Source organism: Lepisma saccharinum, chromosome 8, assembly GCF_977018435.1.
Source record: "Lepisma saccharinum chromosome 8, izLepSacc3.1, whole genome shotgun sequence".
NCBI lineage: Eukaryota > Metazoa > Arthropoda > Insecta > Zygentoma > Lepismatidae > Lepisma > Lepisma saccharinum.
This window is the reverse complement of record NC_139236.1, coordinates 82,460,514-82,485,189: the sequence shown is the minus strand read 5'-3', so window position 1 is coordinate 82,485,189 and position 24,676 is coordinate 82,460,514. Positions and strand designations below refer to the sequence as shown.

Below are 24,676 nucleotides of genomic sequence, written 5' to 3'. Positions count from 1 at the left end.
ATAAATGATAAATCTGTAAAACAATCTTCTTAATCCTAATATTTTCATTAGACCGGAAATTATGTTCAACTTCATTAATTTCTATAATAGATTGATTAATTTGGTTTATTTTACTTCTCTTTCCTACCACCTTTGGCTGATCGCGAATGAAGATCAGCGAAGATACGATGAAAAGACAAAATTATGATATTGAACAAAAATTAAGACTGGTTTATGTTGTAATGGCTCGAAACAATTCTGTTTTATGTAGGCTATTTGCCTTTTCAGCCGTGTGATCATACACACATTTTCTACAATAAATATTATTTTACCAATAATAATGGATTAACTATTTAATGTGCATTTTTGTTTTATTTTCCCTGATACTCTCATCAATGTATCTCAGAAGATATAATTTTATTTCCAGCTGCAGATCTCATACAGAATGGCACAGGTAAGGTAGTATAGTTTTTAAACCTTTATTAAACTTGAATTAAAAATATATGAGGTTGATTCATACTGTAATATTAGAATTTTGAATTCCTGTAGGATGCTTTCTCATTTTAAAAGACAATATACAGTATGATGTGTATCACTGATAGAAATTTTGTGTTTATCGTACTAGGTTTTTCTCGAGTCTGTTTCCTTAGTAAAAAATGGTACTACGGAGCTAGTAAAAAATCCTACTATTATCCTAAAAGCATAATTAATATTTGTGGAGAATATAAAACATGTCTAGAGAGCAAATAATTTTTCACCTATACTAAGAGTGAAAAAATAATGTAGTAATCATTCTTCCTATGATCCAATAAGTTCATTACATGCTATATTCAAGAAAACGTTCATGTATTATTTATTACAACCTTCTATTATTATTATTATTACTGAGAGATTCCATACATCTTAATATTTTACGTGTAAATATTTTATTTGTAATAGGTCCTCCTCCGGATGCACAAATAGAACCAATCAAACCAAACTCAAGTATGTAACATAATTATTTTATTTCTAAATTGAACATAGTTTTTTTATCGGTGGTTTCTCTTCTCCTTATACAATTATATTTTAAAATATTGATATATGGTGGTTTAATTACTTCAACAACGGCTTCTAAGTATTCCCTATATTTCACAATCTATTGGTGAAAATCTATTAAATTTATATCATTTTCAGTATTTTACAGCCGTAGGTCTTTGGAAGGAAAGATAGAATTTCAAATACAGATACATTTGAAATCCGATACGATCTAAGTAATTTATGTTAATTTCATTTTTTCAAAATAGAACAAATTTCAATGTTTAGAAAATATTCGCAGTGTAAACGTAATGATGAATTTATCGTTCTAACCAGAAAATCTGTGCTTTGAAGGAAACTGGTCTTTCTGTTAAGATGCAATTGTTTAATATTTATATTAATTAATTATATTAACATTTTATTTTATAGTTTATCGATGTAGAAAAATTGTTTTGAGGAGTAATTAAAATTTTAGAACAGTTTAATTAGTACTCCCTCTGTCCCATAATTATTGTCCGGGACACTTTTGTTTGTTGTCCCATAATAATTGTCCGATATTCAAACTGTGACATTGGTGTATACAGAAGAAGAAAATGAAACACGGAAATGAGTCATACAACGTTATTACTCAAGGATCAGTACAAATGGTGTCGTGGGAGAAGCGCACGTGGGAGGAGCGCACAGTGTGATCTGCGCACAGAGAGAAAAAGATCGTGGGTGAAGCCCACATTCAAACGTTCTTCTTTCTTTCCTTGCAGGTGAATGCGCAATGGAAGTTATTACCAGTGCCAAGGGTAAACCTTGTCGGACGGACATCAGTATCGTGTTGGCCGTAAGACTGAAAATGTTATCTACTGGAGATGTGTAAAGGAACGCCGGCCGAAGTGCAAGGGATCACTAAAGACAACATTAAACAACGGGGTTTTGGAAGAAAAAAAAAACCTCATCAGTGTGTTCCGAATATTGCAGAGTTGGAAGTTGTAAAAACCATGTCTGTATGCAGAAAAAGAGCAAAGAAGGAACTGTCTACGCCAGTGAACGTCGTCTACAAACAAGAATTTGAGAAATTGACGAATAGAGATTATGAACTAGTTACTGAAATTCCAAAATATGATAACGTAAAAACCTCTTCGTGTGAAATACGTAGGAAAACACTGGGAACAACCCAAAATCCGATTGGTAGTTCCGAAATCTCCTTGGATGAGAATGTGTTGAGACTTTCCGACGGACGAGCTTCCTTATGCTTGACCTGACAGTGGACAACGAAAAGAAATGTCTGGTGTTTGCAAGTAACAGTGGCAAGAAATTATTAACATCTTGATTTTTTCTACCTTGACGGAACATTCAAAAGTTATCCGAAACAGTTTGAGCAAATTTATTCAATTCATGCTGATGCAGGAAACAAACATCTGGCCAGCAATTTGTGTGTTACTAGAAGATAACAAGAAATCTACATATGGACCTAGGCATTCCAGGTCGCAAGAGAAGAAAACAGTATATTGAAATCGACAGGCATATAAAAACAATTTTAGACATATATGTTGAAACTGAAGATTTATTTCGTTGCCTCAATTCTCTGCCGTACGTTGCAAAGTTTGAATGAAGATCGTTCTGAAAAGTTGACGAAGCTCTAATAGAAGCTGCTGATAGAAGAACCTTTAAACCACCTTCGTGCATTAATCTACAAGTTGTCCAGTCCCAAGTCTGGATAGAAAAGTGTCAAGGGAAGGTTCTTATTGACAATCATACTATGCGCTAATCCCACTAACACATGAGATCCTATGCGTTAGTCCCACGAAATCTTGCTGTGCGCTGATCTCACGTGCGCTCCTCCCACGTAATCGTACAAATTGGCCGATCAAGTATCCAAAATAACATAAATAAAAAGTTTCCATTTTGGCATACCGGACAATAATTATGGGACAGAGGGAGTATTAATTTATAGATCATTATCAACAAACTGCAAAAAGGTATTTAAACATAGAAATATCATTTATTTCATTCCAGAATATGTATCGATATAGCGTGCAAACGAATGCATTTTGAACACTCTTAAAAGCTCAAATTAATTTGGACTCACTTAAAAAACGGCATATAATCTATTTGAATAACATTTAAAAACATTCTACCTTATAAAAGATTTAATTCAAGAAAAATTTGCGGTTGTTCGTACCAATTAAAGCATATTTAGTAGGAAACATATATTAATATAGAATTTGGAAAAAAAAACCTTAGAAATAGACCTACTAATCACTCATTTATATCAAGTGTGACGAAATCTGTCGTAACGATCATGATTTCTATGGTCCAACAAAAACTTTGAATGTTGCTTTCAGGAGAATATACATATTATATTTATTACCATCCTCTATTATCACTAAATACATTCCATATATTTTAATAATTTACTTTTAAATATTTTATTTGGAACAGGTCGTTCGTGGAGTGCACCAACATATTCATCTCGACAAAACTCAAGTAATATCATTATTATATTTCTCGATATGTAATTAATTGTAATGTTAATACTGTAATTTTTCTTCTGTTTACACAATAATATATTTTTATATATTTACATGAATAGATGTGGAAGCCAGCAGAATTCAAACAATAGTTTCAACATATTCCTCATATTTGTCAATTTATTGGAGAAATCTATTAGATACTTTTCAGTTATCATAGCACGCTACGACGCCAGGTGTCCTGGGTTCAAATCCCGGCCTTGGCATAGGTGTTCTTTGTGAGTGTCCCATCATCCATTTCAGCATATCAGTATTTTCCTAAGCGTTGCGATTAGCCAAAAGTTGAAGAGCGATATTAAATGACAAAAATCAAATTAAAATTGGATACATTTCAGAATTTTACGACTGTACGTCATTGAGAACAAATATATGATGGAACATTATAAGTTTGTAAAATGCAGTCAAATTTAAAATATGTTTACGCCTAAGTAGTTTAACGTATTTTCATTTCACGGAAAATAATAACAGATTACTAATTATGACAATATTGATAGTTTAAAATTATGCTGAGTAAAATGAATAATTTGTCACTCAAACCAGACAATATGAGTAATACGAAATTATAGTCTATCTGAAAATATGTCATTGCTTTATACTATATTACATTTTGAATATTACATTTTTAATTTAAAAATTTATGCTCAATATTGACCTGGTTTTTAACAGAAAGAGTGCAAATAATACATAAACGTAGAAGCATAATTTGTTTCATTCGTGAATGAATATTTTTATAAAGGTGTGCGCTAATGCATTTCCAACTGTCAAATGATTTCGGAAGTTTCAATTTCTCCATTTTTTTCGGATGTTAATAACATTTATTAACATGATTGCTGTATTTGTAACCAGAGTTAATATGACTTAAATTTACAGTAGTAAGGTTCAATCGACCTGCAATACATTGGACTTACATCTGAAGAGCAGAATATATGAGTGATTAGATACATAATGTTTATTTATATCTACATAAGAAAATTTTACTACTTCAAGTTTACATTTGTTCAAAAAACTCGAGCAACACTTTTTTTTCTCATTTTAACTCTGATGTAAATATTACTTTTAAAGTAATAACAATTTGGCACATAATTTTAAATTAATTATTTTATTCGTTTCAGACTACCCTCAAAGGAACGTAAAATCAAATGCTCCATTTACATATAATCCACCAACTCGCTCGAATTCACCATTTCCTCCTCCTCCAGTACAAAGGCCGCCAAATCCCAGTGTTTGGCGTGGAGGTAAGTGTACTACACAACACTTACTTTCTCCCTAATTTCCTAAGAAAAAGCTGATCATTTTAATAATATATGAAGGATTCGACCTCTTTTTCATGTAACTGTTTTTAACCTGAAGGCAATTTTATAAATTTGGAAGTTGCATTAACAGAAAGGGCAAATCAATAATTGAAATTTGAGTAGAGTAAGTGAAAGTAGATTTTGAGATTGAGTGTTTCTATTATTGAGCTTGTTTTTAAGTCAACTTTATGCATACAACACTGGACCTACATTCATAGATTGATTTATCTAGTGTGGGTACATAAGCACATGGGCTATTAAGAATGAAGATAGTGAAGAACAATTTTGAAGTGAATTGAATTGAAAAGTATTTTTATTTACTACAGAGCGAGATTCAGCCTTGGGCTGCTCTACCACCTAACTATGGTGATTACAAGTTACAATACATATATTTATAATACTGACATCAAATATATAACGTAACATGAATGAATTTGGCATAAATGAAAAATAATAAAATTTTCAGAGAATACAAAGACAGATACATTAACACACACACACACACACACACACACACACACACACGTGTATATACGCAATTTTCAAATCGATACTAAAATAGCATGCACACAGGTTGGAATATTCGTTGTGTCAGATAAGTGTTTGCAAAATACATGGTTTTATTTTACTTGATTCTTGTTGCTTAGCCGTACGAGCTTATGCTCAATTTTTGTGTAGATATGAGTCAAACCAGTTTATTACAGGCTTCGAAAAACTGTAGTATTTCATTTTTGCTAGGAGAAGGTTATGATGGACAAGATCGAAAGATTTAGAAAGGTCTAATAATACTAGCATAGTTAGTTTTTTATCGTTAATCGAACGTAAAATATTCTCCGTGACATAATAATGCCGTGGTTGTACTATGAGATGCACATAAACCTGATTAAGAATAAGGTAAGATTTTATATTTTGCAATGTAATCTTTCAATTGTATAGATACTATCTTTTCTGTGACTTTTGAAAATATTGATAGAACGCTGATTGGTCTTGAATCTCTTAGAGAGGTTAACGTCTGCTTTTTGGGGAGCGGAATAACTCTAGCTTCTTTCCATGCATTTGGAAATTGGCCGGTTTCCAGAGAAATATTTATAGTATGTGTGAGTGCCGGAAGTATGAAGGGAAGGGCCAGTTTAAGCATTTTGCACCTAATGTTGTCCACTCCTGCAGCATTTGATCGAATGCTGTACACTGCCTTTTCAACCTCAGAATCCTGAACCTGGCGAAAGGATACTTCTTTTGCATCGTTTCGAAAGCAGGGCGTTGTCTCGAGGAACACTGTCGTAGACATTTGCGAAATGTTGATTAATTTCAGAGGGACTGCTCAGGTGAAGCGGAAGTTCTCCCGCGTTCCGTTTGCTACCGATGCCGATTGTCTCCAGGCTATTCCACATATAATTTGAATTTATCTTATTGTTATTTACAATAAAAGAAAAATAAGATTTTTTCTTTTGCCTCATAACAGAGGTGGTAAAATTTCTTGATCTTTTATATTCGTCCCAATGTAAAATTCATTTGCTTCGTTTATATTTACGCAGCGCACCATCCCTCAGTTTCATTAGCAGCTTAAGATTATCCGTTAGCCACGGAGCTGGCTCTTTCATCACCCTAACCGTTCGTAACGGGGAGTGAACGTTAAACAGGTCGACGAGATTTTTCTCAAGAAATTCTATTTTAGAATCGATGTTTCCAAGTTTACACGTTTCATTCCAATTGATGTTTACAGCATCTAGATAAAAACTTTCATATTCAAATTTCTTAAAATCTCGATTCGTAACGTACTTGGCTTTATCCCTGGGTTTTGCGCAATGCAGTGACACGCTCGTCAAGCAGTGGTCTGAAGTTCCGATTGGACTCGCGATTTCGAAAGAAGATACAATGTTGGGGTTGCCAACAATTGTTAAATCTAACAATGTTCCGGAAGATTGGGTTATTCTAGTGGGTTTATCAGTCAAATGTGTTAAACTATACGATTTAATAATATCTTTAAGAAACAGGGTCTCCGCTTTTTGTGTGCTGAGCATGTCGCAATTAAAATCGCCTAGCATAAGGAAAGTGTCTGCACTGTCATAGTCATCTGTAATAATTTATTCCATGATGGCGAGATTTGTATAGGCCAGAAGCGCGCGGTAAGGGAAGGCGGGGCAAGCGCCGCTTGCGTTGTTTTTTAAAGCACTTTTGATATCTTAAGTTCGTGTTTTTCAATGCCTTTATACACATTAGAATGGAATTTATTTACTATAAGATATTTACATTGCAGAATTTTCATTTCCTCTATTTTCTGTTATTTTGGCTTGAAACATAAACCGGCTACACCCTTGACGACGCTGGGCGATGCGACACGACTGACCGCGTTAGAGGAAGAGGACTACTCGCCTTTCTCCCCGCGTTTCGAGTGACTTATGCAGTTCTTGCATGGACACTGTCCATCCCCGTATACGAAGAAAAAAGGCCGAGGGCAAGCAACACCAAGACCGCATCTGTCTTTGGCAAGGGTGTTGGAAAGAATTCGTCCACACTGGCCACAAGTGTTGCTAACTTCCAGAATTTTCTGTGCATCCGTAGCACCACCTAACGCGGTACAATTTTCATGTTTGAAACTCTATAATAATCAACAAATTACATTATGAAGTTAGCCAGTGATCACCAGTCGTATGCAATTTATAAGAAATAAAATCACAGTCGAAACTTGAAGATATTCGTCATGTGGTCAGTTACTCGGAAATATGGAGGGTATGTAACACTGCAGGAAGGGTGAAAGGGAAGGTTAATTTAGAAGCGTGGGTGCTGCGGATGCGTGTTGTTTTTAACTGTGATATTGTGCTGTTTTTTTCTGTTCTTTGTGTCGTGTTTTTGTACCTGGTGTAAAAGTGTGATTCTACATTGAAAATTTCCGCCATGGTTGACATACCAGAAGAGCCATCGATTTGCAGTGCTGCAGGTAAAAGAGACAGGGCGATGTTGTCGGTACTTTCCCCTTCGGTCTCTGGAATTCCGAAGATACGTATGCTATTTCTTCTCTGGTATTGTTCCAGATCCTCTGTTTTTTTCTTGCAAATTTCCGATATTTTCGTCTCTGTCCGCTAGTTCAGCGCGAAGAGAATTGACTTCATTCGAATTTAACTTCATTGTCTCTGTCAAACGATCCACCACAGCTTTTGTGATCGATTCAATTATGGAATCTGTGATCAGATTTTGCACTTCTGGAGTTTGCATCGCTGATTTCACTTGCTCGCAGATCTCCCTGATGAAGCGCGCTGTGTCCTGCAGGGGTGACTGACCTCCAGCTGCTGCAGATGCTCCCCGTTTTCTGGGTGCCATAGTTGCTGCTTTGTTCGCGTTCACAAGCGACAGAAACTATTCAATATTTCGATAGAGTGACTGGGGTGGGAAAGTATATCTATACAGAAATAGTTCACACTGTCACTTACGAAACAGTTTCTATGAAACAACACCGCTTATCCTCTTTACACCTGCCTTTGTATAACAAAATTCTGGGAGCAGAACTTACACATGTTCACTCGGCCATGCACTCTCAACGTCCCAGTATTAAATTTTGGTTGACTGAGGAAAATGGTCAAACATAGCTATTTTATGTTTTCTTTTTTTGCGCTTTTGGAGAAAAATAAATGTCAATGGTGACCGTCATTCCGTGTCACGTGGTTACATTCATAGAAGGTAAGTGTTTTGCTTTTCCGGGGGCATATAGCGTATAAAAGGAGATATGAATGTGAAAATCATTATTGAGAAAAGATTCCTGCTTAAAGTGACCACAATTATTATACAACAGAAAAGAGTATTATATTTCAAAATGTTGTCTCTGGAATCCTTCCAACGGAATAACATGCATGTGTGAGTGTGCCTACACACACACGCGCGCGTACGTATGTATGTGTGTGTGTGAATGTGTACGTGCTCGCAAGAAAGAGATATATTTTTATTTTCATTTAGCCTAATGGTAATTACAAATCTTCATTTATTGTAAACGAGTGGCGTTTTGATTTCAGGATCTTCTCCATGGACCCCAGGCTATGCTGGAAGAAGCAATCCAACGACAGCCCAGCAAAAACCTTTGCGACCACCATCAACGTATCCCCCAGGAGGAAGACCGACAGGAGCATTGCAGTCACGGTCACACAAAAAGGAACCACAAAGTAATTATATACTTTCCAACATCATTAAATAGTGAAAAAAATAGGACAACATTTTCGGGACACCAAGTAATATTCATTTTTACACATATATTTATAAACGTTGCTTTATTTATTGCCATTCCTGGGATAATTAACAAATCCGCCCTTTTTGCTGTTATTGTGGTAATACCAAACATGCAGCAAACTTTCGCAATTTACAACAGCTGATCGAGACTTCGCCATTTTATCAACTGCAAAAGTGCAAACACAGATTATTCTAGACACTGCACGTATCTGTTGGCTGCACAGTGTACTGCTTTTCCATGTTTACCTGGCGCTTAACGCGTTAGGCGGAGCCCCGACCGCCACTTACGTTACACGGGACTTTAAGTGCTAGGTAACGTTAGTAGGACATTGAACAACCGCAAAATGGTGTTTAGTGCGGGATAAGACGTTAAGTGGAGATGGTACAACAAGCTCTTAATGCTCTAGATGTTTCAAATGATTTTCCATGATTGGTAGCACCTCCTGATAACTGTGGGGATAATAGTTCACATATTACAGTGGGGAAAAAGTTCTCTCGAAACTGTGGAAATTGCATCTCAATCTGTGCAAAATTTTTCAGATTCTGATTCGGATTCTGTACCTCATTCATCAACTCGAGCATAAAAATCAGTCCTCCCTGTCGAAATCATCTTAAATTTAAATTAGTTACCATCACAAAAATTCCAACAACATTTAAACCGATTTTACAGTCTAAATTAAAATTTCTTCCTGCATGCGAACTTTTACCCCACCGGTGAGGCAAATGTACATTTTCGCCATTACAACAAATATGTTCAAAATATTTATCTGAGGCATATATAAACTGAAAGAATAATGTTCAAGGTTTGTTAGATACAAGTATTAAGATTCTGACTGCTTTGGTAGCTTAGATATATAAAGAATAAAAAGCTAAGTACGCACTCTTATCCCGTTATACTCTAATTTATCTGTACCATATTAAGTTAAAAATAATATTACTGAAATCATCACACTAGATTAGGATTTATAATGAAATACAATACAATATTAACAAGATATGAAAATCTCATTCATCGTGTATATGACTACGAAGATTTTAATTGCGTTGCATTTGACACGGAAGAGTTGAATTTTCGGAAGCAGATATAATAAAGGAAATGATAAATTCCAATTACATAATTCCGAATATACAGTGCGCTCTCTTTAATTCGAACTTGGATAATTCGAACAAAAGGACATTCCCCTTGAAATGTTTAACCATTGTGAGACTCGGAACGTTTGTTTGCGAAATCATGAGTGGAACACTCAATATGTTCGGCCAGAAATGCAGATACAAGAACATGGCAACATTTATGCAACATTTTTTCCTAAGGATTTAAAACAATTTTCGCAAGATAATTTATTTTGTGATCAGATAGATTAAATGTAGATCTGAACCTACAGATTAAAATTATATCTCAACTGGACTCAATGAGGAATGGAAACGAGTTTCCTTAAATAAAATCATAAGAATTAAAGTAGAATTTGCAGAAATAAATGTTGTTGTAAATTATATCTATACATATAATTCAATTACAATAACTAAAACGTTTTTTTTCACATTTAACAACATCAGAGAAAAATTAAACTGAATTTTTCGCAGCACTTTTCTTCAAGAATTTCAAAATGTACAGTCATTTCCTTGCATGGAGTTAAGTGTCTTGCCTAAATCTACGGTGGTGTCTGTAACGCAATACACGGGAGTGAATATTTCAGAACATAAGTTTATCATTTTATTCATGTGGCTGTGCACAACCACAATTTCCACTAAGATCACACTGAATCACGAAGATCAGCTTAATCTAAATTAATTCTAGAATATAATTTATAATTTGTTTCAGGATCCGATGTCTCAGATTCATCAAAACAAGCTAATAATTCGAAAGGTGAGAAAGGCGTATAATTGTACTATTTTAATTAGAACAGCTTCAAATCTTATTTTAATTTCTTCACTATACGAGCAAGCAGTATTATCACTGATTCATTTTTATGTCGAATTGACCCATGTTGTATCATGGTTGCAAGTCTTAATGTCATGGATCACCGTTCTGAGTACACCTGGTGTGAATGTGAATTTCATCAATGAGCTGTTCTGAACATTATTCATGAGGCATGTTTGGATTTGAGTTGATGTTTTATGTCCATTTTATGCACAGATATGGCTAATCTGGACTGGATCTACAGTTTTAAATGGTATCCGAGCCTCTATGTGCCTCCACCGAATATCGAACCCGGGAATCTTTGATTACAAGTCGACGATGTTACCACTACGCTATCGGAGAGGCTCACGTGTAAGTGCAACTCTTCATTAGATTTTTCACGTGCCTCAAGTAAGGATGATAAACGTTCGAAACCATTTTATGAGCTGTAACATAATATTAGTTTGAATACCCTAGTTTACAATGAAAATGTTTCCCACAGAGCAAATTATTATTGCTATTATTAAGACCGCGTTACTGTTTTAATTGAAAATTTGATTTTAAGAACTTTGACAAATGCAATATTTTAACAAGATTTTACATGTGTTGGCGAATGTATTGAAACATGCATTACTAGTGATTTTGGAATATATGAATACTATACCTATACGTGATTCTCTTACACAGGCTCCCACGCTAGTGATGACACTGTAGAAGGTGGTAAGTTAAAAGTAACACTAAATATTTATAACTGGTTTACTTTATTTGTATAACATCAATATACTACTGAAATATAAGAAAATAATGGAAAAATTGCAAAATGAAATTAATCACTGAATTTGTATTTCTTATATTAAATTAGCTACAGTGCTAAATTTCAACATACACATTGCATTAAACAATTTCCTTGAGTAACTTAACTTACATTACATCAAATACTCTGAACGTAAATTTGTTTCATTACAGAACACAATCGGAAGCACAGGCTAAATAAATAACTAATTACTGAATATTTCAGGTGAAACTGAAACAGAGTCCAAACGTGTAGGTAAGCAACTGGAAATCAACGTGTTTCACTAATTAGTTCCTGTACACATTTTTAACAATAGATACATACACATACAAATTATTATGCATCTATTCACAAAAGTTTATTCAATAGAGTCTCATTGCTAATATTTATGAAGAAATTATTCACAATTATGAAGTCACTAATGAATCCATCCACATACATACTGCATGCAATACATGTGCATACAGGTTAGTCCTAAGAGCTTAATAATATTGAAATGTAAACAAAATGATGAACATTTTCATGCTTGTGATGACACTGATATAAATTAAAAATATAAAAAAGGGTAGGTGGCCGAGTTGCGCATATTTCATAAATTTGTTAATTTTGAGATGTGTTTATGAAAGTTCTACTGGGTAGTTACAAATTTATTATCTTTAGCATGCACAAACTATTTTTTATTTCTGAAAGCAACAACTTAGATGTTTTCCTTCAGGTCCTAAGACTCGAATGAGAAATTCAAATTTGTATCCAGGTAACAGTAATTATTTTTTTCTTTACTTGTAAAATTGCCCCACGTGGTGTAATTCAGGCAGTTTCCACCAGAATAAGCTATCTGATGTTCGATGTTCTGAGGTGGAGTTTTAATTATATAGTGTGTGCTTTCTGGTTTGATATGTCTTTTATTTCTAGAAGTAATCGAGAAGATTGTAAGTTTCATTACTTTTCTACCTCTGCAGTAAAATGTCAATTAATTACAATTGAACAATAATGGCTCATTTAACCTCACTGTATGCTAAATAATGCAAGAAACGTACAACGGTATTGTTTGATATAATTGTATGGCCATGTTGTGTTTTCAAGGAGCATGACAGAGCGGGAATCTCTCCTTGGACAATAGGAATAATACCTCATCTTAGAGAAAGGAGACATGCCCCAGTAATTTTCTGCGAAAAGGGATTTCCAAGCTTACTTTATTCATAAGTTTATTTAAAATATTACTTGTGTTTATTAACAAAAATGAAAAATAAAATACTTTGTTTCAGGTAAAAGTCTTACAAATATATTTAGTTGAATGTTAGTACAACTTATATTTTGCTTCACCTTCTCCCTCTGATAGCAGTGAGGGATTTCTTGTCCAAGGATCTTCTTGTGAAACCATTCAGTCAGGTTCTTTGCTTGCGTGGACAAAATTCAAATCTCTTTGGTGACATGCATGTCAACCAGGAAGGCTGTTCTAGTGTAGACCAACCAGCTGAAGTTCCTTCCACAAGCAGCTCTAACGTGAAGTTTTATTACAATCAAGATCTAAGAAAAGCCAAACCGCCAAACAAGGAATTTTCCACACCTTCAAAATTCAAGCATGCTATTATTCCTGTCCCTGTGACGCAGAAAAAGGCAAGACAAAGCAGTCAGCAAAGAATTTATACAGAATCTGGCAATATACGTATATCTACCACTTTCAAAGGTTGGTAGTCCCTACGGCCCCGCAGTAGGGATAAAACCCAGAATGTGAGCACGAGGAATGCAATGGAGCGTTGCAACTCAAGATCAGAGGTTGTTTTTTTGCACGTATCCCTAACCCTGAAGAGAAGAACTAGAGAAGAAGTCAATCCAATTCCATCCGCAATGCTGGTGTCTTTAATGGATAATTTTGTTCGTCGACTCTGTGAGTGCACAACACGAAATGCCTGATGTGATTTTCAAAAAATAACACGAAGTGAACAGTGTTGTGTTATTGTTTTACAATATATATCAATTACCACTGTCTTGCTTTACATTAGCTGTATTGTGTTACTATTTGAAATATATTAAATAGTAGATATATATATATTTCTGGACCTATGTAATGAATTTGGATTAAGAATAAGACTTGCCAGAGCTCAAAGATGTCGCAAAGGCCATACAAAGCTTTATAATAACAAAGCACCAAGAGAAGATCAAATTACTGCTGAAATGCTAAAATATGGAGGACTAAAACTATAGAAACAAACTTTTAAGCTTATTAAACAGATCTGGAAAGAAGCTGAAATGCCAAAGGAGTGGAGAGCAGCAAAAATATGCCCGATACGCAAAAAGAATGACAAAACATTTGTAAGAATTACGGAGGCATAGGATCTTTACAAAATATTGTGCAAGAAGACTACAGCCATACGTCGAGGCACTGGCACTGCGGATTTAGAAGTAATAGATCAACAATAGGCCAACTCTTTGTGTTAAGAATGATATTACAGAAACAAGTTTGAACACAATATCAATATTCTTCAATTACATGTTGACTTTCATTAAGCATTTGACCGCATACAAAGAGACAAACTTTATAAGATAATGAGTGATATGGACATCCCAAGAAAAATAGTAAAATTCGTAGAAATTACTTTAAGAATGCAAAGTTAGAATACAAAACCAACTATCTGAAGAAATTCTAATTACAAAAGGACTAAAACAAGGGTATAGCCTCTCCACACTGCTATTTAACTTAAGTTTGGGATATGTAATTAGAAAGATTTAAACAAATCCTGGAGGAACCACCTTAAGTAGGACAATAGAATACCTTGCATTTGCTGATGACGTTGCATTACTAAGCAGAACACCAAAAGCACCAGAAGATGCCTTGAAACAATTACAACAAGCTGGACATGAGATTGGACTGGAAATGAACCACGATAGACAAAATATATGATAAGAACAAGAAACAAGATCAGATATCAAACAATAAATGAGTTTGAACCACACACAGTCAAATGTTTGAGCGAGTTGGAAGTTACAAATACCTAAGTTCAACCTTAACAGAAGATAATAACATTGCAGAAGAGGTAAAGGCAAGTAAACAGCAGGTAACAGATGCTATCATTCATTTGGAAATATTTTAAACTCCACACAAGTGAACCGAAAGCTGAAACTAAGGCTACATAGAACTACTCGTATAACGAGTGATGTAAGGTTCGGAAACCCGGTGTCTCACAAAAAAGGAAGAGGAAAGGCTAGATATATGGGAGAGGAAGGTTTTATGGAAGATATATGGACCAATCAATGAACATGGCATCTGGAGAATTAGGACAAACAAAGAACTAGCTATGCTTTACCAGAATCCAAATATAACAAGTGAAATTAGAGCCAAACGCCTTAGCTGGCTGGCACACAGAAAGGATTCAACGAGAAAGAGGAGTATATAAGATCTACCAAGGGAAACAAGGAGGAAAGAGGAGTGTTGGTAGACCCAGGAAGAGATGGCTCGACCAGGCAAAAGAAGACTTCAAACGAATAGTCATAAGAGAGTCGAGAACTAGAGCGAAGAACCAAGAAGACAAGTAGGCAGCTATCACCAAGGAGAGCAAGGCCCTGCATGGGCTGTAGAGTCCTGGAGTAAGTAAGTAAACAATGAATTTACATGATAAAAATAATATATTGAAAGTCAAATCTGAGAAATTGCAATCAAAGAGTAAGAAATCATTGGCTAAAGGAAATCTGCATGACGAAAAAGCTGAGTCAAAACAATAATGTTGATGGTAACTTAGGAATCTTGGCTTTGGAATCCTCATGTGTTAAAGAAGAAGTGGACTAACAAATACAAAATAAATTCAGGTGCTTTGAATGTTTATAACGTTGTAACAGTACAAGAGTAGACTGGCTAGATTCCACAAGATTCCACAGACTGTCAGATATTGATGCACAAAACATGCACTTTGTATGGTGTCAGGTGTAACATGTGTAGAGGAAAGGGAAAAAAGCATAAGAAATAAGAGTGTCTAGTTTGGTAAAAGTTTTATTTCATAATTTACGAACTAATTTTTAGACCAAATTTCAAATTCTCTGTGAGGTTCACGTGCCATGTAGTGATTTAAAATTTGGCTTTCATTAAAATATATATATATATCTCACACGATTTTCACAATAAAACGCCATTTTTAACTATAGCCCTTATGTTATTTGAACCCCCCTATCCCTATTCATGAGTCCTGAAGCTTGATTCAAGTCACCTTATCCATATTTCTTTTATGTATTTATTTAGTGAAATTTTCAGTACAGCACAATCCATTTTAAGCCGGAAAAAGTAATAATATTAATAAAACAGTAAAACAGAACAAAACAGAACCAAGATAATCAGAGCTTAGTTTCACAATAGTATTTACTTATGTACGTACAGTTTTTTTTGTAGGTTATTAATAAAAGACGAAAAACAGCTGAAAATATCTATTTCGTTTGAGATGTTGTTACATTCATTAGGAAGCCTATGGAATAAATAACGTTGTATGAGTGAGAGTCTGGGAGTTGCAGTGTGGACTTGCGCTCTGAGGAACTGTTCGTGATCTGGGATGACACATCTCGAATGTGTATTTATGACCTTGAAATTTCATATCTGCAATATATGTCTAATGTGTAAATTTTTGAGCAGATCTCTCTTGGATGTATGTCCCAGGGCGGATACTCTACATTGAACACTGGAGAGAAGTAAAATGCTGAGAACACTGTCGAAATCGAACGTTTCCACACTTATGACTTTACATTACAACGTGAAGCAGATCGGATTTGAGTATTTCTTAGTGGAAATCATTATTCTATGCTTTCTTTCTTACAGGTGGATGGTTGCGTTTAAGAGGTCAACGAGGTAAGAATTATTAGCGAAGCTCATTACAAATGCATAAGAGAATTTGGAAAATTGTAGAAACACTTGAAACTTAAAACATTTACTTCTCTGGAACCACAACATGGGATCACCTCCATGTAATATTATTGAATCTGTTCAGAGATGGGCATTTTCATATTTCCTGTGTGTTTACAGGCTCGACAGTTTTGACAGTTTTTCTGTTCTTTCTTTAGCCTTTTTCTGTCGTCCATGATTTCATATTAGTTGCATCAAATTCCTAGTGTTTTCACACAGGCATTATAAATGTTGATTGCCATTTTTAAAAAGAAAGATTTACTGCCTCCCAATCATATTCATAAATAAAGTTATCCATTTTATAATTGTATTTTACCGGCTCAGTGTTAAGTAAATTGAATATTCAATTCTTTTTGGATGCAACTCAAATGTTATTGACTATCACTTCAAACGCGTTAAGTGGTCGAATTTTGATCTCTTCACCGAAGTTCCCGGGTTCGAGTCTAGCCCTGGGCATGAGTGTACCATTCAATTTAATCTAATCCTCACTCAACTTCATCGCCGAAATTAGCCAAAAAGTGGCAGAGAAGTGGTGATAAATAACAAAAATACCAATTCAAATAATTGTATTTTGCATGATATTTTAACTAGGTCATTTTCTCATTACTAACTGAATCTTTCTTAATGGCTTGGTAGGCCCTGGCCCTCAAAGGGATGCTGCAATAGGGAGTTTCCATGCCCAGGCCGGGAAACGAACTAGGAATTTTAGTGGCAAGACCAATGCGCTTGGCCACTGAGCCAACAGAGGTGAAATCTTATAGATTCTCTTCTAGATTCATTATATTTTAATAGGCCAAAATCGAAATTTGCACATGAAATATACTTGAAGTTATATTTAGTGGCCATATCCTCCATTGTGCTTTTTGTTTCTAGGACCAACCCAGACAAATCGTCATGGTTACATGCAGACTCCTAGGAATGGAAGGAATCAAAACCCAATTAATTCTGGTATAGTTGTAGTATTTATCTTGTTTGTGAACTGTGTTGAAAACATTCCTTTTTGTCCATGGAATCACATTTACAACAAATTTTCCTTTTTATATAATAAAGAAGCATGTTTTTCCCAAATATGGTGTTATGACTGTCAACCAATTTAACATGAGGATATGTTCGCGAGAATCTAGATGGTCAGTTTTTAGAAATAATAAAGTTCGTCCATATTTTGATATTTAATAAACACATACAATGTGAATTTCAATTATAATAAAATTGTTGTACAAAGGTCGTTCAAGGTTGACCGGGATTCTCGTACGTAAAAAAATCGATGAATAGCCGGATCATGATGAAACGTGCGGGTGACGTAATGTATTCCTTCGCGAGTAACTAGCGCCCGGCATGACGTATTTCGCGCATGCGCAGCAGTTGCAGCGAACATGGCGGCAAGCAGTGTGTCTGTGGCTGTGGAGCAGCGGTGTGTAATCAAATTTCTCGTCAAGGAGAAAGTGAAACCAGCTGAGATTTTCAGACGATTGCAAGCACAGTATGGTGAACAAACGATGTCGCGGACAAGAGTGTACGAATGGTGTGAGCAGTTTCGCGAAGGACGGGAGCTGGTGACAAATGAAGCGCATGAACACTTTCGCCCGACTGCAGTCGCACCAGTGAATATCGCACGTGTTGAGCAAATGATTCTTGAGAACCGGCGAGTAACAGTGCGGGATATTGCTGCCGAGGTGAATATCAGTGTCGGGAGTGTTGAGACAATCATTCACGACCACTTACGCTTCCGCAAAATCTGTGCAAGGTGGATTCCCCGCCAGCTCACATTAGATCAGAAGTGGACACGCAGGACGGTCTGTGAACAGCTTCTGAATCGGTGTCGAGCAGAAGGTGATGAATTCTTGCAATCCATCACGTGTGATGAAACATGGTTGCACAATTCAACCCCAGAGACCAAAAGACGCAGCATGGAGTGGCGGCATAAAGGTTCCCCGCCCCCCAAGAAAAGCAAACCGCAGCCGTCCGCTGGAAAGATCATGGCAAGTGTCTTCTGGGACATGAAGGGCGTTATCCATGTGGATTTTCTGAACAAAGGGAGCACGATTAATGCCCAGTATTACTCCACATTGTTGAGTGGTGCTGTACGAAAGTCCATTCGCAAGAAAAGACCTGGGATGTTGTCTGGAAATGTCATTCTTCTCCATGACAATGCCCGCCCTCACACGGCCAATGTGACAACAACAACTCTGGCCGACATGCGCTGGGAAGTTCTGCCCCATCCCCCCTACAGTCCGGATTTAGCCCCCAGTGATTATCATTTGTTTGCACCCCTTAAAGACCATCTGGGAGGGAAGAAATTCACGACGGACGAAGCACTGCGGAGCGATGTCCTCCAGTGGCTACGACAACAACCAAGTTCTTTCTACGCCAAAGGAATTCGGGAGCTGCCAGAACGATGACAACGGTGCCTCGGCACGCACGGAGAATACTTTGAAAAACTGACATAGTTTGGTGTTTCTTCTGCTACCTATTTCCTCTGCAGAAATAAAAGTCCCGGTCAACCTTGAACGACCCTTGTAATTTTCGGAGAGTTTTATCATTTGTTTTATTAATTATCCACGCGTTCACGTAGAATAATATTAATATTTAATGAAAAAAACATTTCTAGATATTGTTTGAATTTCACATCAGAGTTTAGCTTATCACAGGAAACCATTAAAGCAAGCTGAGGTAAGTAGAAATAAAAGTAAATTTCATTTCATTCATATAATACTATGTTTAGTCTCTTTGTCCTTTAAAGCATATTTGTTATTGTTGCATTCATGAACATTATGAATTGCCAATAAAATAAAAAGTCAGACTGTCTCATTGAGAAGTATTTCAATAGCGTAGTAAAAAAACAGTATTACGTGTAGAATTCAATTATTACAAGATACTTATATTTCTCTAAAGTCGTCTGCCGAAATATAAAGCTCACGTTTTTGTTTCAGGTCAGCCTTTCGATCCAACTACGGACCTTCATGTGGATGATGGTAAAAATATAATTTTTAAAAGATATTAATTATTTCAATGAGGCATGAGAAATTTTATCTACACTTGTCGAAAATATATGTTGTGTCCCACCAACCATTTATCCTTCTAAATCAGAAAATCAATATTTTGCAATGTGTATCTACTTATATTTTCTATTGTGGATGTGTAAGTGTATTGAATTTTCGTATTGATTTATTTGTTTTATGTTACTTCTATTTTCGTCCATATGTGGCTAATCGCGAAGGTGATGATGGAAGATGATATGAAGTTGATGAAGGGACAATAACAAACCCGCATGGACAGAACACAACACAAATCCAACAGAGGATTGTTCGGGCTGTGACTCCAGACGTCAGAGCCTTGTTAATTTTCTTATAAATAAATTTTGAATAATAAAAATATCGTACGAGAAATACATGTCTTGATAATACTTAACATTTCTTTAAAAAATGTGACTATATTTTTCATGCAATGATGTCTGTACGTTTGAAAAGTAACTAATTACATGTAAATGTATGTATCTACTTCATTATGATTCTAAATATATTTATCTTGTAACATATAAACTTTCTATTCGTAACATTTGGACAAATTGTCTTAGAAGTGGTAGCTAAATTCAAAAGCATCTTGTTATAGGACATTGATTGCATCTGTAAACTCCCAAACTCAAATGTAGAGTTTCATGAACTGCTTTGTCTATGCTAGAATTCGTCAATATTATAAGCTAGTTATGCATGTGTACGTGTATGTGTTCACAACATATAATAATTGTCGCCATAAATAGTGACGAGTGAATAAAACAATAACAGTATTATAAAATCCAAAATTAATTCGTTTCAGAATATGGAAATCCGATTCCACCATGGGACGCAACTTTGAATGGAGGCAAGTAATATCTCAGCGAAACACCATGGATATTTAAATGTTTGTAATTTGTATATCGATCACGGGAAAGTAATTTCAAAAATATATGTATACGTTTTAATCGACAATATTTAACACCAATGAATTGATTAATGTAGTATTGAAAATTGAGGTTCAGAAATTCTATTTGGAACAAGTTAGTTAACTATAAAAATAGTCTATGGTTACATTAGTACATGCAGAGTATACAGAATTAATGCTAGATGTCTGGTTGATATATGATTCTACATTTGCTGGTGTCAACTGTAACTCATCTTTCTTTCATCTTAGAGTATTCCAGCAAGAGACAAGGTCCTGAGCCTCCATGGGACGATGAAAGTAAGTTAACTCAGGGTGTCCACAATTTTGTAAAAACAAAATTCCATGACTTTTCCAGGTTGTCCAAATCAAAACCAATTTTTTTAGGGCAAATAGTTAGGGAAATTCATGTATTTAAACATGTGACTACAGGTCACTACATTTTAACTTAACACCAGGCTTAGAATCAGGGTTGTAAAAGGTCCAGGAACGCATACATTCTAATGGGTTCCGCTGCAGGACCGGAACCTTTTTACTCGCACAATTTAAATTCGGACCAAGTTGCGTATTGTATCATTAAAAAGAGTTCCTGGACCGAATTTAAATTGATCCAGAAAAGAAAGGTTCCTGGACCGAATTCAAATTCATCCGAAAAAAAGGTTTCTGGACCATATTTAAATTGAACCGGAGAAAAGGTTCCTGAACCGAATTTTAATTCACTCTGGAAAAAAGGTTCATGGACCGTATTTAAATTGAGCTGGAAAAAAGGTTCCTGGACCGAATTGAAATACTTTACAGATAAAACAGTTCTTTACGGTCCAGAACCCATTTACGATTGCTGATTTTCTCTCCTGGACCGGAATTGAATTCATTTAAAATTCCTGGACCTTTAACAACCCTGCTTAGAATCCCACTTAACCAAGCTTTTAGAATATTCACTTCACATGTTTCAAGTAACAATAAGAGGAGAAACTGAAGAGAAATTGACTGTTGGATAGAGGTATCAGGGGTAAGTTTTTACATATTACGTACTTGCCAGAGTTTGACTTTTGGCAAACAAAGAATTTGCTTTTTCAAAATCATAGCGTAAATAATAAATAATAGTAAAATTTTGTAACACATGTATTAATCATATCAACAAAACACTACCAAAAGAATGCAACGAGAAAGTAGTAATTGCCAATAGATTTCTACTTAAAAATAGTTCAAAACATGGCCCTTTTTTCTGAAGGACCAAATATACAATTTCTACTGTAACTACCAGTAACGTTCAGTATACGAAAAAACTGAAGAATAGTTTATCTGTAATAAATTGAAAATTTCTTATTTGACATTATTTTTGTTCATAAACCTACTTTTGGTGCACTACTACAAAAATGTTGATTTTTATAGGAACAGCAAATTTTCCCTAACATTTCTAAGACTTTTCCAGAAAAAGTAAATTCCCTGACTTTTCCAGAATTTTCAGGTTTTTCCTGACTGGTAGACACCCTGTAGCTCTCATAAGTTTTGTAAACACATTGGCATATGTAAAATCATTTACTGCATATTGAGATGAAAAATATATATCACTAAGAATCTTTCAGCATACATAATATTTCACGCAGAAGTTGTATCTTACTTAAGAATACGAGTTTTCCACGCTCTACCTAAAAAATTTTCAGCAAGAAATTCCGTGTACATTATGTGCAACTAATTCAATTATTCAAAACTGCGATTGTAATTGTAATATGTATGAAGAAATGAGCATTTACTTTATACTTAGTTCTCAGAAAGTAACTACGAAACGAGAGATTTCTTACAATAAATTACTATATTACATTTGACAGATAAGCCAAAATGCTTATTTTACTTTTAATCAAGTCTAAAGCCTTCTCCAGATTTTCTTTGGCCCAATTACAGTATACTTCCCTCGTTGAGTACTTTCATTCATGACCTGCAAAGTGAGTACCAGCTTCCATAACAATTAAGTTATTTATTTTGGCACAAGCTGTAGTGGCGAACTTATAAACAGACACATCATTTAACAATATCATCAAACAGTTGAACATCTCTGAAGAAAATTAAATATTAATAATACTGATAGTTTAGACCTTTCATATGGGAATCTAACCCAGGGTCATCCGTAACAAAGACGAGAACACTAAACATTTGGTAAGGTGGGAGCTCATTAATAATATTGTACAAAATTTAATATTTCAAACTTGAACCCTTTGATTACATTGTGTTTGAAACCCTTGTACTGTTCATGTTTATATAAAAAAAAAGTTATATTTAAATAAAATTCAACCTAATGTATTGAAAATTTTAGAAACTCATTTAGAGGCACATTAACTAATAATTATTAGTTATAATTTAACTTTATGATTTTAGATGATAATCCTAGTAAAGGACACACAGTTCCAGGGAAAAATGTTAAATCTGCAAACCGATCTTCACGTGAGTATGATATGTCAATATAATATGTCATACAACAAAAATATTCATGCAGAAAAAAAGTAGTGAATGTTAACTAAACATTTGTCAATGAACTACAATGAGATCAACTGCACTAATTTAACTTTGTACTTTTTTTAAAAAATTTTAGTATATATTGGAACCATCCATACACTACATTAACTTGGTATAGAAAAGAGTGAAATTTATTCACAGAAAACTCTGGTTTTTGCATATAAAATTTCAATTCAACATAAAAATTGGAAGAGAATTAAATTATAATTTAATTTTGTGTTACTAGGCGTAGGTGATAAGAATACTAGTAAGCAGAAACCAGCAACAGGGGAAAATGCCAAACCTTCAAATCAATCATCACGTAAGTTATCACTTGTAATGATTTCAAGATTCTTAAATGCATCCATACGGACGCTGTGATAGCTATTCGTAACATACGTAATAAGAATATCAATAGCATGGGCGGTTATTCCGTGGAATGAAGGGAATGACCCATTCCCTTATAAAGTAGAACACATGCTTATTTATTAACTGTGTCTTTGTTGTCAATTTATTTTTACAGTTTCATTCAGACCATTCTTTCACATATCTTCTTCTAAGGGTTGTTGTAAAAGCCACGAGAGGTTTCTCCTCATCCGTATGTCGCTCACCCTCGGCATGTTTCGTGACACTTCGGGGGGAAAGTAGCCTTCGGCCATATGCTTCGTGCCTCGGCATTCTTCGTGCATCTTCGGCATAGGGAACGCACGACCGCAACTCATTCCAGCCTCACAGCTTCTTGCGAGTTAAATGTGCCTAAAAAATATTTATATTGTAATATCTTCTCTTGAGTTACAGCGAATTTTGTGTTGTGAGCTGTCCCAGTGAATTTCATGTGTGCTATTCCTGGAATCTGTATGAAAAACACATGTTTAAAAATCACTCTTAATAGTTGGCCAAATCACTGAGCTTCAATGGACTCGAAGGGAATGAATCCGCAGAACTCACTCCGCGTCTTGCGGCAGCCAGCTGATGGTCCGGAGAAAAGCGTAGGCGAGTTCTGGAAACACTCTTCCTCCAGCGCCTGACATCGAGAAGTGTTGAATGTCCGATTTAAATTCTACCGAGTGTAATACAGAAAAGAACGTGTTCATTTTAATCCAGACCAATGTGGAATAATAGTTTGGTTGCAGAAGAGCATTAAAACTCTACTGTTGGCTTTGCGTCCTATTTTCAAATGCGTTTTTCTTTGAAGTCCACTTTATACACAGATAGGCTAATCGGACCTGGACCTACAGTTGAAAGTGGGAACCGAAAAATATGTATCCACTCGAGACCCCTTCATTACAAGGCGACGGTGTTACCATTATGCCATCCGAGAGGGTCTATCTTCAAATAAAGAGAGTGTGTGGAGCAGTTCAGGTTTCGATGACATGATCAATTAAAACATGCCAAACTCACACCCGCACTGAAAATTTGATCGCAGCATTTAAAACTATGAGAATAGACTTGCAACAAGGCCAACAGCGGAAACTTGAGCTCAGAACTGTTTGATAAAAGCAACGCGAAAAAAGTTTTTTTCTGAAGACACTTTCTGTCCTTTGAAATTAAGTTAATGGTCAACATTTTGTCTTCGCTCGTCTCAGAAGAGCAATAAATGTCGCAAATTTTTCTGATATCTAGAAGGGAGTAAAAAGCGCTTCGGCATCTTCTGTTTTTTTTTTTTTCAAGTTACGT

General features: G+C 35.2%; 1 protein-coding gene across 10 annotated transcripts in view; it reads left to right on the top strand.

Annotated features, from left to right (window-relative positions):
* The window catches only part of LOC145991216 (uncharacterized), an 82,523-nt gene that overhangs the window by 11,035 nt on the left and 46,812 nt on the right, over positions 1 to 24,676 (top strand). For 8 of the 10 annotated variants that reach the window (XM_083127143.1, XM_083127148.1, XM_083127147.1 and 5 more), the window contains 16 exons: positions 407 to 433; positions 919 to 963; positions 3,427 to 3,471; positions 4,628 to 4,750; positions 8,812 to 8,958; positions 10,842 to 10,886; positions 11,607 to 11,639; positions 11,938 to 11,967; positions 12,428 to 12,466; positions 16,511 to 16,540; positions 17,468 to 17,542; positions 19,525 to 19,566; positions 20,408 to 20,452; positions 20,762 to 20,809; positions 22,883 to 22,948; positions 23,247 to 23,321. In XM_083127143.1, coding sequence (XP_082983269.1) covers positions 407 to 433; positions 919 to 963; positions 3,427 to 3,471; positions 4,628 to 4,750; positions 8,812 to 8,958; positions 10,842 to 10,886; positions 11,607 to 11,639; positions 11,938 to 11,967; positions 12,428 to 12,466; positions 16,511 to 16,540; positions 17,468 to 17,542; positions 19,525 to 19,566; positions 20,408 to 20,452; positions 20,762 to 20,809; positions 22,883 to 22,948; positions 23,247 to 23,321 — 915 coding nt within the window. The remainder of the gene's footprint in view (positions 1 to 406; positions 434 to 918; positions 964 to 3,426; positions 3,472 to 4,627; positions 4,751 to 8,811; positions 8,959 to 10,841; positions 10,887 to 11,606; positions 11,640 to 11,937; positions 11,968 to 12,427; positions 12,467 to 16,510; positions 16,541 to 17,467; positions 17,543 to 19,524; positions 19,567 to 20,407; positions 20,453 to 20,761; positions 20,810 to 22,882; positions 22,949 to 23,246; positions 23,322 to 24,676) is intronic. The other 2 variants (XM_083127146.1, XM_083127149.1) reach the window with 2 other exon arrangements.